At 34.2% G+C, this 15,228-nt stretch overlaps 1 protein-coding gene across 1 annotated transcript in view; it reads left to right on the forward strand.

The window, feature by feature from the left end:
• LOC132739330 (5-oxoprolinase-like) overlaps window positions 1-15,228 on the forward strand; it is a 150,781-nt gene that overhangs the window by 90,914 nt on the left and 44,639 nt on the right. Inside the window, exons 7-8 of the mRNA XM_060727027.1 lie at window positions 1,706-1,785; window positions 14,235-14,287. Of these exons, the coding sequence (XP_060583010.1) occupies window positions 1,706-1,785; window positions 14,235-14,287 (133 nt within the window). The remainder of the gene's footprint in view (window positions 1-1,705; window positions 1,786-14,234; window positions 14,288-15,228) is intronic.

Raw genomic sequence — 15,228 nt, forward strand, 5'->3', positions numbered from 1 at the left:
AGTAAAATTTTGCAATTTTCAACTTGTGTCGCATGTAACTCAAAAAGGATTTGACCTAGAGTCATTAAACTTTACAGGAATGTTGATCAGCATGTGTAGTTGTGCACCTGGGTATTTTCGTCTGGATAATTTTAATATTTTTAGAGTTATTGCCCTTGACTTAGTAAAATTTTGCAATTTTCAACTTGTGTCGCATGTAACTCAAAAAGGATTTGACCTAGAGTCATGAAACTTTACAGGAATGTTGATCAGCATGTGTAGTTGTGCACCTGGGTATTTTCGTCTGGATATTTTTAGTATTTTTAGAGTTATTGCCCTTGACTTAGTAAAATTTTGCAATTTTCAACTTGTGTCGCATGTAACTCAAAAAGGATTTGACCTAGAGTCATGAAACTTTACAGGAATGTTGATCAGCATGTGAAGTTGTGCACCTGGGTGTTTTCATCTGGATTTATCTAGTATTTTTTGAGTTTTTGCCCTTGACTTAGTAAAATTTTGCATTTTTCAACTTGTGTCGCATGTAACTCAAAAAGGATTTGACATAGAGTCATGAAACTTTACAGAAATATTGATCAGCATGTGTAGTTGTGCACCTGGGTATTTTTGTCTGGATTTATTTAGTATTTTTAGAGTTATTGCCTTTGACTTAGTAAAATTTTGCAATTTTCAACTTGTGTCGCATGTAACTCAAAAAGGATTTGAGATAGAGTCATTAAACCTTACGGGAATGTTGCTCAGCATATTTAGTTTTGCACCTGGGGTTTCGCTTGTGGATTTATCCAGTATTATTTCCCTTGACTTAGTAAAAACCGTTTCATTATGTTGTTATTTGTTCCTTGAGTGCCAGAGTTAGAATCAACCAACTTTACAGGAATAATGATCAACATCACTAAATTCACATTACTGTGAAGCTATGAACCTTGGGACTTTGCCTGTGGATTTTTTTCAGTTTTGTTAGAGTTATTGCCCTTGACTAACAGTAGTATAAATTTGCAATTTTCAACTTGTTCATGCATAGCTCAAAAAGTATTTCACTTGTAGGCCTGAAAGTTTACAAGAATGTTGGTCAGCATGTGTACTTATGCACCTTGGGGTTTGCTTGTGGATTTATTCAATATTTGTAAAGTTCTTGCCCTTTAATTAGTAAAAGATTTTTAGTTTTCAAAAAATATTTGACCTAGAGTCATAAGATTGACAGAACAGTGGCGCGGTGGGGGCACCCTATGGACACATTTCTAGTTCTTTAATCATAGTTTTGTCTTCCTTACTGTGTCCAGTATATTATTGGTAAAGCTTTGCTGTCTCCTCTGACAGCTCTTGTTATTTTTACACTTTGAACTTTGTCTGGGATATAACTATGAAACTACAAGAGATATCAACAAGAAGTAATTTATCTGTGTCCAAAACCTGTTTTGGGGGGGGCAACACCTGGTTCAACCGGCTCTTGATGATGTACAGCTTTGAAATAAGGACCATGTAAATATATAGTATAATGAAAAATGCATTTTGCATAAAGTATGGTCTAGTCACCAACATCGTTTACACACTGGCTTCACTGCTTTCACACAAATAACAGTCTGTCCTCAGGTGAGCACTTTGTGGCCAATGGCCCTCTTGTTTGAGGTTGATAAATACCTTTTGTGTTGATGAACCAGTTTCATGTTACTTTGTTGATAAGCCAGTTTTATGTTTATATGTTTTACAGCTTGTGCCGATGCCTACCTCACTCCACACATAAAGAAATATGTGAAAGGATTTTCATCAGGGTTTAAAGATGGTCTTCAGGTATTTTCTTCCATTATTATGTTTAAGAACCATTATCACTTCACAATGCTATGAAAGGTTGGCCATCCCACATGACTTGTGATATCAGAAATAACATGAAGTTGAATGGCTGTGCTGAAGTTGAATGGCTGCACAGTGCAAAGTGTATAATTTACTCTTTTCAGGGTACCATAGTTTAAAAAGATGTATTTTGTTAAAAATCTTTTAACCATTTTTAGCTCGACTTTTTTTTTTTTGAAAAAAAAAAGTAGAGGTATTGTTATAGTCAGGTCGCTGTTGCCGTTCCCGTCCGCAAACTTGTACCTGGATCATAACTTTTTTATTTCTTGGTGTATTGTCTTCATACTTGGCCACAACAACCCTTGGGACAAGACCTTTCAGTAGACCACACTAACCTTGACCTTCATCCATAAATGACCTTGACCTTCAAGGTTAAAAGTCCAATTTTTGCTTGTTCATGCTGTTATTGGCTGTAACTTTGTTATTTTTGAATGGATTGTCTTCAAACTTGAACATAATAATCTTCAAGGATATCCCTTAAAAATAATCCGCCAGACCTTGACCTTCACTCATAAATGACCTTGACTTTGAAGGTCAAATTATTGAAATTTTCATTTTTTTGGCTATTATTGGCTGTAACTGTTATTTTTGAATGGATTGTCTTCAAACTTGAACATAATTATCTTCAGGGATATCCCTTAAAAATAACTAGACAGACCTTGACCTTCACTCATAAATGACCTTGACTTTGAAGGTCAAATTATTGAAATTTTCATTTTTTTGGCTATTATTGGCTGTAACTGTTATTTTTGAATGGATTGTCTTCAAACTTGAACATAATTATCTTCAGGGATATCCCTTAAAAATAACTAGACAGACCTTGACCTTCACTCATAAATGACCTTGACTTTGAAGGTCAAATTATTGAAATTTTCATTTTTTCGGCTATTATTGGCTGTAACTTTGTTATTTTTGAATGGATTGTCTTGAAACTTGAACATAATAATCTTCAAAGATAATTGTTAAAAATATACCGAAAGACCTTGACCTTCACTCATTAATGACATTGTCTTTGAAGGTCAAATTATTGAAATTTTCATTGTTTTGGCGGTTACTGACTGTAACTTTGCTATTATTGAAGGGATCAACTTCATATTATAACAGAACATTCTTAAGGACAAGACCTTGTTGTTTATCAAACCCAAATTTGCTTGGGCTCTTTAATGACCTTGATCTTGAAGGTTAAATTACTGAATTTTCTCAGATTTGTGCATTAAATGACCATAATTATATATTTATTGGGGTGTGTGTGTGTGTGTGTGTGTGTGTGTGTGTGTGTGTGTGTATATATATATTTACAACAACAACAACAACAACAATTTATTCATTGTTTCTATTTATAGAATTGCGTCATTGTTGCTATTTTTAGAAATTGCGTCATTGTTGCTATTTTTAGAAATTGCGTCATAGTTTCTATTTTTAGAAATTGCGTCATATTTGCTATTTTTAGAAATTGCGTCATAGTTTCTATTTTTAGAAATTGCGTCATTGTTATTATTTTTAGAAATTGCGTGATAGTTTCTTTTTTTAGAAATTGCGTCATTGTTTCTATTTTTAGAAATTGCGTCATTGTTGCTATTTTTAGAAATGGCGTCATAGTTTCTATTTTTTGAAATTGCGTCATAGTTTCTAATTTTAGAAATTGCGTCATTGTTGCTATTTTTAGAAATTGTGTCATTGTTGCTATTTATAGAAATTGCTTCATTGTTGCTTTTTATAGAAATTGCGTCATTGTTGCTATTTATAGAAATTGCGTCATTGTTGCTATTTTTAGAAATTGCGTCATTGTTGCTATTTTTAGAAATTGCGTCATTGTTGCTATTTATAGAAATTGCGTCATTGTTGCTATTTTTTAGAAATTGCGTCATTGTTGCTATTTTTAGAAATTGCGTCATTGTTGCTATTTTTAGAAATTGGCGTCATTGTTGCTTTTTATAGAAATTGCGTCATTGTTGCTATTTTTATAGAAATTGCGTCATTGTTTGCTATTTTTTAGAAATTGCGTCATTGTTGCTATTTTTAGAAATGGCGTCATTGTTGCTATTTTTAGAAATTGCGTCATTGTTGATTTTTATAGAAATTGCGTCATTGTTTCTATTTTTAGAAATTGCGTAATTGTTGCTATTTTTATATGCCCGAAAGGGCATATTATGTTATACCCCCTGGCGTCCGTCTGTCTGTCTGTCTGTCTGTCCGTCAGTCTGTCCGTCCGTCCGTCCGTCCGTCCGTTAGCAATTTGGTTTCCGGAGCATAACTTAAGTTCCATTTGGCCCACAATGTTCAAACTTCATAGGATGATTGTCCATATTGGGTAGAAGACCCCTATTGATTTTGGGGTCAAAAGGTCAAAGGTCAAGGTCGCTATGACCTTAAAACTGAAAACAGTTTCCGGAGCATAACTTAAGTTCCATTCGACCAACAATGATCAAACTTCATAGGATGATTGTCCATATAAGGTAGAAGACCCCTATTGATTTTGGGGTCAAAAGGTCAAAGGTCAAGGTCACTTTGACCTTGATACTGAAAACAGTTTCCGGAGCATAACTTAAGTTCCAAAATGACCCACAATGTTCAAACTTTCATAGGATGATTGTCCATATTGGGTAAAAGACCCCTATTGATTTTGGGGTCAAAAGGTCAAAGGTCAAGGTCACTATTACATTGATACTGGAAACAGTTTCCGGAGCATAACTTAAGTTCCAATTGACCCACAGTGTTCAAACTTCATAGGATGATTTTCCATATTTGGAAGAAGACCCCCTATTGATTTTGGGGTCAAAAGGTCAAAGGTTTCAAGGTCACTTTGACCTTGATACTGAAAACAGTTTCCGGAGCATAACTTAAGTTCCAAATGACCCACAATGTTCAAACTTCATAGGAATGATTGTCCATTATTGGGTAAAAGACCCCTATTGATTTTGGGGTCAAAAGGTCAAAGGTCAAGGTCACTATTACATTGATACTGGAAACAGTTTCCGGAGCATAACTTTAAGTTCCAATTGACCCACAAGTGTTTCAAACTTCATAGGATGATTGTCCATATAAGGTAGAAGACCCCTATTGATTTTTGGGGTCAAAAGGTCAAAGGTCAAGGTCACTATGACCCTTAAAACTGAAAACAGTTTCCAGAGCATAACTTAAGTTCCATTTGACCCACAGTGTTCAAACTTCATATAGGATGATTGTCCATATTGGGCAAAAGACCCCTATTGATTTTGGGGTCTCAAGGTCAAAGGTCAAGGTCACTATTACATTGATACTGGAAACAGTTTCCGGAGCATAACTTAAGTTCCAATTGACCCACAGTGTTCAAACTTCATAGGATGATTTTCCATATTTGGCAGAAGACCCCTATTGATTTTGGGGTCACATGGTCAAGGTCACTATTAAATTGATACTGGAAACAGTTTCCGGAGCATAACTTAAGTTCCATTTGGTCCACAGTGTTCAAACTTCATAGGATGATTGTCCATATTAGGTAGAAGACCCCTATTGATTTTGGGGTCAAAAGGTCAAGGTCACTATATCCTATCAACTGAAAACAGTTTCTGGAGCATAACTCAAGTTCCATTTGACCCACAATATTCAAACTTCATAGGATGATTGTCCATATTGGGCAGAAGACCCCTATTGATTTTGGGGTCACTAGGTCAAAGGTCAAGGTCACAATTACCTTTAAACCAAAAACAGTTTCCGAGGCATAACGTAAGTTCCATTTGGCCCACAATATTCAAACTTCGTAGGATGATTGTCCATATTGGGTAGAAGACCCCTATTGATTTTGGGGTCACAAGGTCAAAGGTCAATGTCACTTTTACCTTAATACTGAAAACTGTTTCTAGACCATTATTAAAGTTCCAATTGGCCAACAATATTCAAACTTTTTAGGATGATTGTCCATATAAGGTAGAAGACCCCTATTGATTTTGGGGTCAAAAGGTCAAAGGTTAAGGTCATTATTAATAACTTAAGTATTAATCAACCTACAGCTGTAAAATTTTATAGGATGAACAGCTAATTCCCATGTCTTATAAATGCTTCATCCTTATTAAAAAAAAAAAAAACACTTTCGGGCATAATATGCTCCGCCTAGCGGTGCTCTTGTTAGAAATTGCGTCATTGTTGATTTTTATAGAAATTGCGTCATTGTTGATTTTTATAGAAATTGCGTCATTGTTGCTAATTTATAGAAATTGCGTCATTGTTGCTATTTTAAGAAATGGCGTCATAGTTTCTATTTTTTGAAATTGCGTCATAGTTTCTAATTTTAGAAATTGCGTCATTGTTGTTATTTTTAGAAATTGCGTCATAGTTTATATTTTAAGAAATTGCGTCATTGTTTCTATTTTTAGAAATTGCGTCATTGTTGCTATTTTTAGAAATTGCGTCATTGTTTCAATTTTTAGAAATTGCGTCATAGTTGTTATTTTTAGAAATTGCGTGATAGTTTCTATTTTTAGAAATTGCGTCATAGTTTCTAATTTTAGAAATTGCGTCATTGTTGTTATTTTTAGCTCACCTGTCACAAAGTGACAGGGTGAGCTTTTGTGATCGCTTTTCGTCCGGCGTCCGTCCGTCCGTCCGTCGTCCGTCCGTCGTCCGTCGTCCGTCCGTAAACTTTTGCTTTAAATGACATCTCCTCATAAACCACTGAGCCAATTTCATCCAAACTTCACAGGAATGTTCCTTTGGTGGTCACCTTTAAAAATTGTTCAAAGAATTTAATTCCATGCAGAACTCTGGTTGCCATGGCAACCGAAAGAAAAATCTTTAAATATCTTCTTTTAAACAACCCTAAGAGCTAGAGCTTAGATATTTGGCATGAAACATCTTCTAGTAAGTGTCTACCAAGTTTGTTCAAATAAAAGCCCTGGGGTCAAAATTGGCCCCGCCCCAGGGGGTCATTGATTTTCCCTATATGCATATAGTAAAAACTTAAAAAATTCTTCTTTTCAAGAACCCAAAGAGCTAGAGCTAAGATATTTGGCATGAAACATCTTCTAGTGAGTGTCTACCAAGTTTGTTCAAATAAAAGCCCTGGGGTCAAAATTGGCCCCGCCCCAGGGGGTCATTGATTTTCCCTATATGCATATAGTAAAAACTTAAAAAATCTTCTTTTAAAGAACCATAAGAGCTAGAGCTTAGATATTAAGCATGAAACATCTTCTAGTGAATGTCTACCAAGTTTGTTCAAATAAAAGCCCTGGGGTCAAAATTGGCCCCGCCCCAGGGGGTCATTGATTTTCCCTATATGCATATAGTAAAAACTTAAAAATCTTCTTTTAAAGAACCGTAAGAGCTAGAGCTTAGATATTAAGCATGAAACATCTTCTAGTGAATGTCTACCAAGTTTGTTCAAATAAAAGCCCTGGGGTCAAAATTGGCCCCGCCCCAGGGGGTCATTGATTTTCCCTATATGCATATAGTAAAAACTTAAAAAATCTTCTTTTAAAGAACGCAAAGAGCTAGAGCTAAGATATTAAGCATGAAACATCTTCTAGTGAGTGTCTACCAAGTTTGTTCAAATTAAAGCCCTGGGGTCAAAATTGGCCCCGCCCCGGGGGGTCATTGATTTTCCCTATATGCATATAGTAAAAACTTAAAAATCTTCTTTTAAAGAACCTAAAGAGCTAGAGCTAAGATATTTAGCATGAAACATCTTCTAATGAGTGTCTACAAAGTTTGTTCAAATAAAAGCCCTGGGGTCAAAATTGGCCCCGCCCCCAGGGGGTCATTGATTTTCCCTATATGCATATAGTAAAAACTTAAAAAACTTCTTTTAAAGAACTCAATAAGCTAGAGCTAAGATATTTTGCATGAAACATGTTCTAATGGGTGTCTACCAAGTATGTTCAAATAAAAGCCCTGGGGTCAAAACTGGCCCCGCCCGGGGGGGGGGGGGGGTCATTGATTTTCCTTATATGTGTATTAGCAAAAACTTAAAAATCTTCTTTGAAAAAACCCAAATAGCTAAGAGTTTTAGATATTAAGCATGAAACATTCTTTAAGTAAATATCTACAAAGTTTGTTCAAATAAAAGCCCGGGGGGTCAAAACTGGCCCTTCCCCAGGGGTGTCATTTTTTTTTAACTACATGTGTATAGTAAAAACTTTAAAAATCTTCTTTTTAAAAAACCCAATGAGCTAGAACTAAGATGTTTTGCATTAAACATCTTCTTATGGGTGTCTACTAAGTCTGTTCAAATAAACAAATAAAAGCCCTTGGGTAAAAATTGGCCCGGGGGTGGGGGGCCTATATACAGGTGAGCGACCTCAGGGCCATCATGGCCCTCTTGTTATAAATTGCGTCATAGTTTCTATTTTTAGAAATTGCGTCATTGTTGTTATTTTTAGAAATTGCGTGATAGTTTCTATTTTTAGAAATTGCGTCATAGTTGTTATTTTTAGAAATTGCGTGATAGTTTCTATTTTTAGAAATTGCGTCATTGTTGCTATTTTTAGAAATTGCGTCATTGTTGTTATTTTTAGAAATTGCGTCATTGTTGCTTTTTTTAGAAATTGCGTCATTGTTTCTATTTTTAGAAATTGCGTCATTGTTGATTTTTATAGAAATTGCGTCATTGTTGATTTTTATAGAAATTGCAACATTGTTGCTATTTATAGAAATTGCGTCATTGTTTCTATTTTTAGAAATTGTGTCATTGTTTCTATGTTTAGAAATTGCGTCATTGTTGTTATTTTTAGAAATTGCTTGATAGTTTCTATTTTTAGAAATTGCGTGATTGTTTCTATTTTTAAAAATTGCGTCATTGTTTCTATTTTTAGAAATTGCGTCATTGTTGCTATTTTTAGAAATTGCGTCATTGTTGCTATTTTTAGAAATTGCGTCATTGTTGATTTTTATAGAAATTGCGTCATTGTTGATTTTTATAGAAATTGCAACATTGTTGCTATTTATAGAAATTGCGTCATTGTTGCTATTTTTAGAAATTGCGTCATTGTTGCTATTTTTAGAAATTGTGTCATTGTTGATTTTTATAGAAATTGCAACATTGTTGCTATTTATAGAATTTGCGTCATTGTTTCTATTTTTAGAAATTGTGTCATTGTTTCTATATTTAGAAATTGCGTCATTGTTGTTATTTTTAGAAATTGCTTGATAGTTTCTATTTTTAGAAATTGCGTGATAGTTTCTATTTTTAAAAATTGCGTCATTGTTTCTATTTTTAAAAATTGCGTCATTGTTGCTATTTTTAGAAATTGCGTCATTGTTGCTATTTTTTTGAAATTGCGTCATTGTTGATTTTTATAGAAATTGCGTCATTGTTGATTTTTATAGAAATTGCAACATTGTTGCTATTTATAGAAATTGCGTCATTGTTTCTATTTTTAGAAATTGTGTCATTGTTTCTATTTTTAGAAATTGCGTCATTGTTGTTATTTTTAGAAATTGCTTGATAGTTTCTATTTTTAGAAATTGCGTCATTGTTTCTATTTTTAGAAATTGCGTCATTGTTGCTATTTTTAGAAATTGCATCATTGTTGTTATTTTTAGAAATTGCGTGATAGTTTCTATTTTTAGAAATTGCGTCATTGTTTCTATTTTTATATGCCCGAAAGAATTTCGGGCATATTATGTTATACCCCCTGGCGTCCGTCTGTCCGTCCGTCCGTACGTCCGTCCGTCTGTTAGCAATTTGGTTTCCGGAGCATAACTTTAGTTCCATTTGGCCCACAGTATTCAAACTTCATAGGATGATTGCCCATATTGAGTAGAAGACCCCTATTGATTTTGGGGTCATAAGGTCAAAGGTCAAGGTCACTATTAGCTAAATACTGAAAATGGTTTCCGGAGCAAAACTTAAGTTCCATTTGACCCACAGTATTCAAACTTCATAGGATGATTGCTTATATTGGGTAGAAGACCCCTATTGATTTTGGGGTCACAAGGTCAAAGGTCAAGGTCACTATCATCTAAATACTGAAAATGGTTTCCGGAGCATAACTTAAGTTCCATTTGGCCCACAGTATTCAAACTTCATAGGATGATTGCTTATATTGCGTAGAAGACCCCTATTGATTTTGGGGTCACAAGGTCAAAGGTCAAGGTCACTATCATCTAAATACTGAAAATGGTTTCCGGACCATAACTTAAGTTCCATTTGGCCCACAGTATTCAAACTTCATAGGATGATTGCCCATATTGGGATGAATACCCCTATTGATTTTGGGGTCACAAGGTCAAAGGTAAAGGTCACTATTAGCTAAATACTGAAAATGGTTTTCGGAGCAAAACTTAAGTTCCTTTTGGCCCACAGTATTCAAACTTCATAGGATGATTGTCCATATCGGGTAAAAGACCACTATTGATTTAGAAGTCACAAGGTCAAAGGTCAAGGTCACTATTAGCTTAATACTGAAAATGGTTTCCGGAGCATTACTTAAGTTTCATTTGGCCCACAGTATTCAAACTTCATAGGATGATTGTCCATATTGGGTAGAAGACCCCTATTGATTTTGGGGTCACAAGGTCAAAGGTCAAGGTCACTTTAAGCTTAGTACTGAAAATTGTTTCCGGAGCAAAACTTAAGTTCCCTTTGGCCCACAGTATTCAAACTTCATAGGATGATTGTTCATATTGGGTAGAAGACCGCTATTGATTTTGGAGTCACAAGGTCAAAGATCAAGGGATTACTATCACCTTTAAACTGGAAAAAGTTTTCGCTCAATAACTCAAGTATTAATCGAACTACAGCTGTAAAATTTTATAGGATTAACAGCTTTATACCCCTGACGTCTTGGTGTCCATCCATTGTAGCATTTTTACTTACAAGATAACAACTTGATGGTGGTGCTTTGAAAACAGGAACTGTATATATACATGAATGTTCTTCAGCTATAAAGGAGGATTGCTTTTTGAAGGAGGTAATACTGTATTTAATTCCTATGTCTTCCTCACTAAAAGAAAAAGTACTTTCGGGCATATAATGCTCCGCCTAGCGGTGCTCTTGTTAGAAATTGCGTCATTGTTTCTATTTTTAAATAGCGTCATTGTTGTTTTTTTTTAGAAATTGCGTCATTGTTTCTATTTTTAGAAATTGCGTCATTGTTGCTGTTTATAGAAATTGCGTCATTTTTTCTATTTTTTGAAATTGCGTCATTGTTGCTATTTTTAGAAATTGCGTCATTGTTTCTATTTTTAGTAATTGCGTCATTGTTTCTATTTTTAGAAATTGCCTTATGTTGCTATTTTTAGAAATTGCGTAATGTTGCTATTTTTAGAAATTGCGTAATGTTTCTATTCATATATATATATATATACAAAATATATAAACAAAACTAATGTGACAAGACAGACCAACTAAATTTATAAAAAGGAAACGTTAAGATATGTTCAAACCTTTCTATGTTTGCGTTTAGAAAAAGTAAAAAGTCGAGCGTTGCCCCTGCCCGGCGGTGGCTCTTGTTTTGTTTTGTTGCAGAATTTCTGCTGAAAAGTTTTTGCATCGCCTGCTAGAGGGGGTTAATTAGAATGAATGCTATGTGTTAATTTTATACTTGAATCCTCAATACTTTTAGTTGATGTCAATGTTTTATTCATGACTAGTGTATTAAAATAAAATGAAATATAAGTATGTGTATAATATTTATTTCAGAAAGTCAACAGTAATATTTGTCACTATTTGTATACGATTATTATTAGATATTATTACATGCTTTTTGGTGGTTTAAAGAAATATATCAGTGATATAAAACTGATAATTTCACTGTTTTAAACAGTGAAATAATCAATTTGATAATTTCACTGTTTTGAATTTAAGCCCCAAGGTTGTTTCAGTGAAATACTAGCGTGCAAAATACTGGGAACCAATTTAATGACGTGACGTCGTAAATGATGTCACATTGTATTATTATTTGGCTCACTTTTCATTCAGTATTAGGTTTAATGTCTTTTTAAAACGTTTCTTTGCATATAATAAAAAGAAAATTTGTTTAGTTTAGTGCAAGAGAGAAATATATTTCACTTTATATACCTTTTGGTGCTCACTTGGTGAAATATATTCCGATTTTACACTGAACTAAACAAATATCCTCTATATATCTCAAAATTATGTTTAATAATAGACGTCTTGAATAAAAATGATCTTGAATCCAAAATATAATCACTTGACAAGTGCATATACTTCTGCAACAAACAAAGCAATCCATATTTTCAAAAATATAATCTGTAATCAAGTGATTTTCCATAAAAGATCAAACAGATTTTTCCATTTTACGCAGATGCAATTTATCATGATGTACTGTCTGCAATTATTGCTGTCAAATGTCAATAGAAATCACACCTGTGTTATGTACAGAGAATAACATGCTACTGTCTTTTGATATGAATTTTATCAGGTGAGGCTGATATGGGTTAGAAAGAGGCTGATATGGGTTAGAAAGGGGCGTATAACCGCCTCCGTGGTCGAGGGGTTAGAGTCGATGACTTCTAATCCAGTTACCTCTCTGGCGTGGGTTCGATCCCCGGGAGATGCTTTGGTAGTTTAGCGCGGAGGAAGGTAGTCTAGTACTGGTGTAACTCTCCAGGAACGATGGTTAGGAAACTACCCGCCTATGACTGAAATACTGTTGGGAAAAGGCGTAAAATGAAACAAACAAACAAACAAACAGAAAGGGGCGTGGCAGGCCGAGCCCTTTCTGCCCATATCAACCGAGTCTGATCAACTTTTGATAAAGTTGATATCAAAAGACAGTAGCATGTTTTTCTATTTATCATGTAACAGATAAAAACTGTCAAAATTACAAAATAATTTACTTTCAAATAGCAAATTGTGTAAAAAGGGGCATTTTTAGCTTGACTTTTTTTAAAAAAAAAGTAGAGTTATTGTGATAGTCGCGGCGGCGTTACCTGGATCATAACTTTTTTAGTTCTTGGTGTATTGTCTTCATACTTGGCCACAACAACCCTTGGGACAAGACCTTTCAATAGACCACACTAACCTTGACCTTCATCAATAAATGACCTTGACCTTCAAGGTCAAAAGTCCAAATTTTGCTTGTTCTTGCTAATTATTGGCTGTGACTTTGTTATTTTTGAATGGATTGTCTTCAAACTTGAACATAATAATCTTCAAGGATAACCCTTAAAAATAACCAGACAGACCTTGACTTTGAAGGTCAAATTATTGAAATTTTCATTGTTTTGGTTGTAACTGGCTGTAACTTTGCTATTATTGAAGGGATCAACTTGATATTATAATAGAACATTCTTAAGGACAAGAACTTGTTGTTTATCAAACCCAAATTGACTTGGGCTCTTTAATGACTTTGACCTTGAAGGTTAAATTACTGAATTTTCTCAGATTTGTGCATTAAATGACCATATATATTTATTGGTGTGTATATATATGTTGTTGTTGTTGCTGCTGCTGCTGATGATATATATATATAGAGGATATTTGTTTAGTTCAGTGTAAGATCGGAATATATTTCACATTGTGAGCACCAAAAGGTATATTTCACGAGTGGCGCAGCCACGAGTGAAATATGAACTTTTGTTGTTCACAAGGTGAAATATATTATGATCTTACACTAAACTAAACTAATTTTCCTTTTATTATATGCAAATAAACATTTTAAAAAGACATTAAACCTAATACTGAATGAAAAGCGCGCCAAATAATAATACAACGTGACGTCATTTACGACGTCACGTCATTAAGCTGGTACCCAGTACTGTGCACGCTGGTATTTCACTGAAACAACGTTAGAGGCTTAAATTCAAAACAGTGAAATTATCAAAGTGGTAATTTCACTGTTCCAAACAGTGAAATTACCAGTTTTATATCACTGATATATTTCTATAAACCATCGAAAAGCATGTAATAAATATATATATATGTTGTTGTTGCTTGCTGCTTCTGCTGCTGCTGATGATGATGATATATATATATATATATATATATATATATCATCATCAGCAGCAGCAGCAGCAAGCAGCAGAAATAACAACAACATTTATAGAATGCATTGCGTGTATCTATTTATAGAATGCATTGCGTGTATCTATTGATAGAATGCATTGCGTGTATCTATTTATAGAATGCATTGCTTGTATCTATTTATAGAATGCATTGCGTGTTTCTGTTTATAGAATGCATTGCGTGTTTCTATTTATATATACAAAATATATAGACAAAACTAATGTGACAAGACAGACCGATTTAATTTATAGAAAGGAAACATTAAGATTTGTTCAATCATTTCTTTGTTTGCTTTTAGAAAAAGTAAAAAGTCGAGCGTTGCCCCCGCCCGGTGGTGGCTCTTTTTTAACTGAGGTTCAGTTGAAATACAAGAGAGTTAACAGTGTATGATTTATTAGTGCTTGTGTTTGTATTTTAATTGGACATTTCTTTGGTGATTTTACAGAATATGAGAGTTTTGTTCATGCAATCAGATGGAGGCCTTACTCCAGTTGACTCGTGAGTAACACTTAACACTTAAGTTTATTTCTGGCTACTTAGTAAAATGCAAGCCATTTTATTGACTTCATAAAAAATGTAGTATCCATTATGGACTGAATTAATTTAATGTGGCATATCTATGTGTTAACAAGTTTCAAACAAGAGCTGTCTTAGAGCAGCGTATTTCTCCTATTATACGCGTGAAAATTTTTCGGGATATAATGTTCTGCACCTGGTCGTCATAAGTCTGTCTGTTGGCAGGTTTTGTCCATTCTTTATCAGTGGAAAGAAATTTAAACTTCTTGGCAGAAATGTTAACCATAAGGAGACCTTGTGCAGATAGCAGATTTGACCTTCCTCAGATCAAGGTCACACATACCGAAGCTTGGTCTGTTAGCGTCATAAAAAACAAAGGATGATTGTATATTTCCTGTCCTTATTTTGTCACTGCAGGAGACAAGTTTGCTTCTTTAAAAAAAAAGCATGCGAGAGGTCTTTTTACAGCTGTTGAGGACCTATTTAATTGTTCAAATGATAGGAAAGTAAGAACTTCTAATTAGTCGAATGGAATCTGCGAACAAAAGCAACATATATCAGCTATTTCCGTCGGTCTCTCAGATTAGGAATATTCGGTGACGTGTTCTGAAGTTAAAGAAGCAGTAAAATTTCCATACACAGTTCATTAGGTGGTCATAAAATAGTGCTTGGTGATATTGTTATGAAATTACTCTGTTTTAATAGAAATCTGTCTAAACACATTTTCGCTAATATTGTCCAAGTGAAAGCATGATTATAAAATCAGTTAAAATAAAATCTATGCATCATACTTGTATACTAGCAACTGTCTAAAAGCAAATTTAACACTTAAATAACAACAACTCAACTCAACAACAACCACTCTTCAACTTTAATAAACTCAAAGAACCCAAATAAAAAGCGCATGCAGCTAGCGTGATTTA

This window comes from Ruditapes philippinarum, unplaced genomic scaffold, assembly GCF_026571515.1.
Source record: "Ruditapes philippinarum isolate M1 unplaced genomic scaffold, ASM2657151v2 ctg157_1_1_1_1, whole genome shotgun sequence".
Taxonomy (NCBI): domain Eukaryota; kingdom Metazoa; phylum Mollusca; class Bivalvia; order Venerida; family Veneridae; genus Ruditapes; species Ruditapes philippinarum.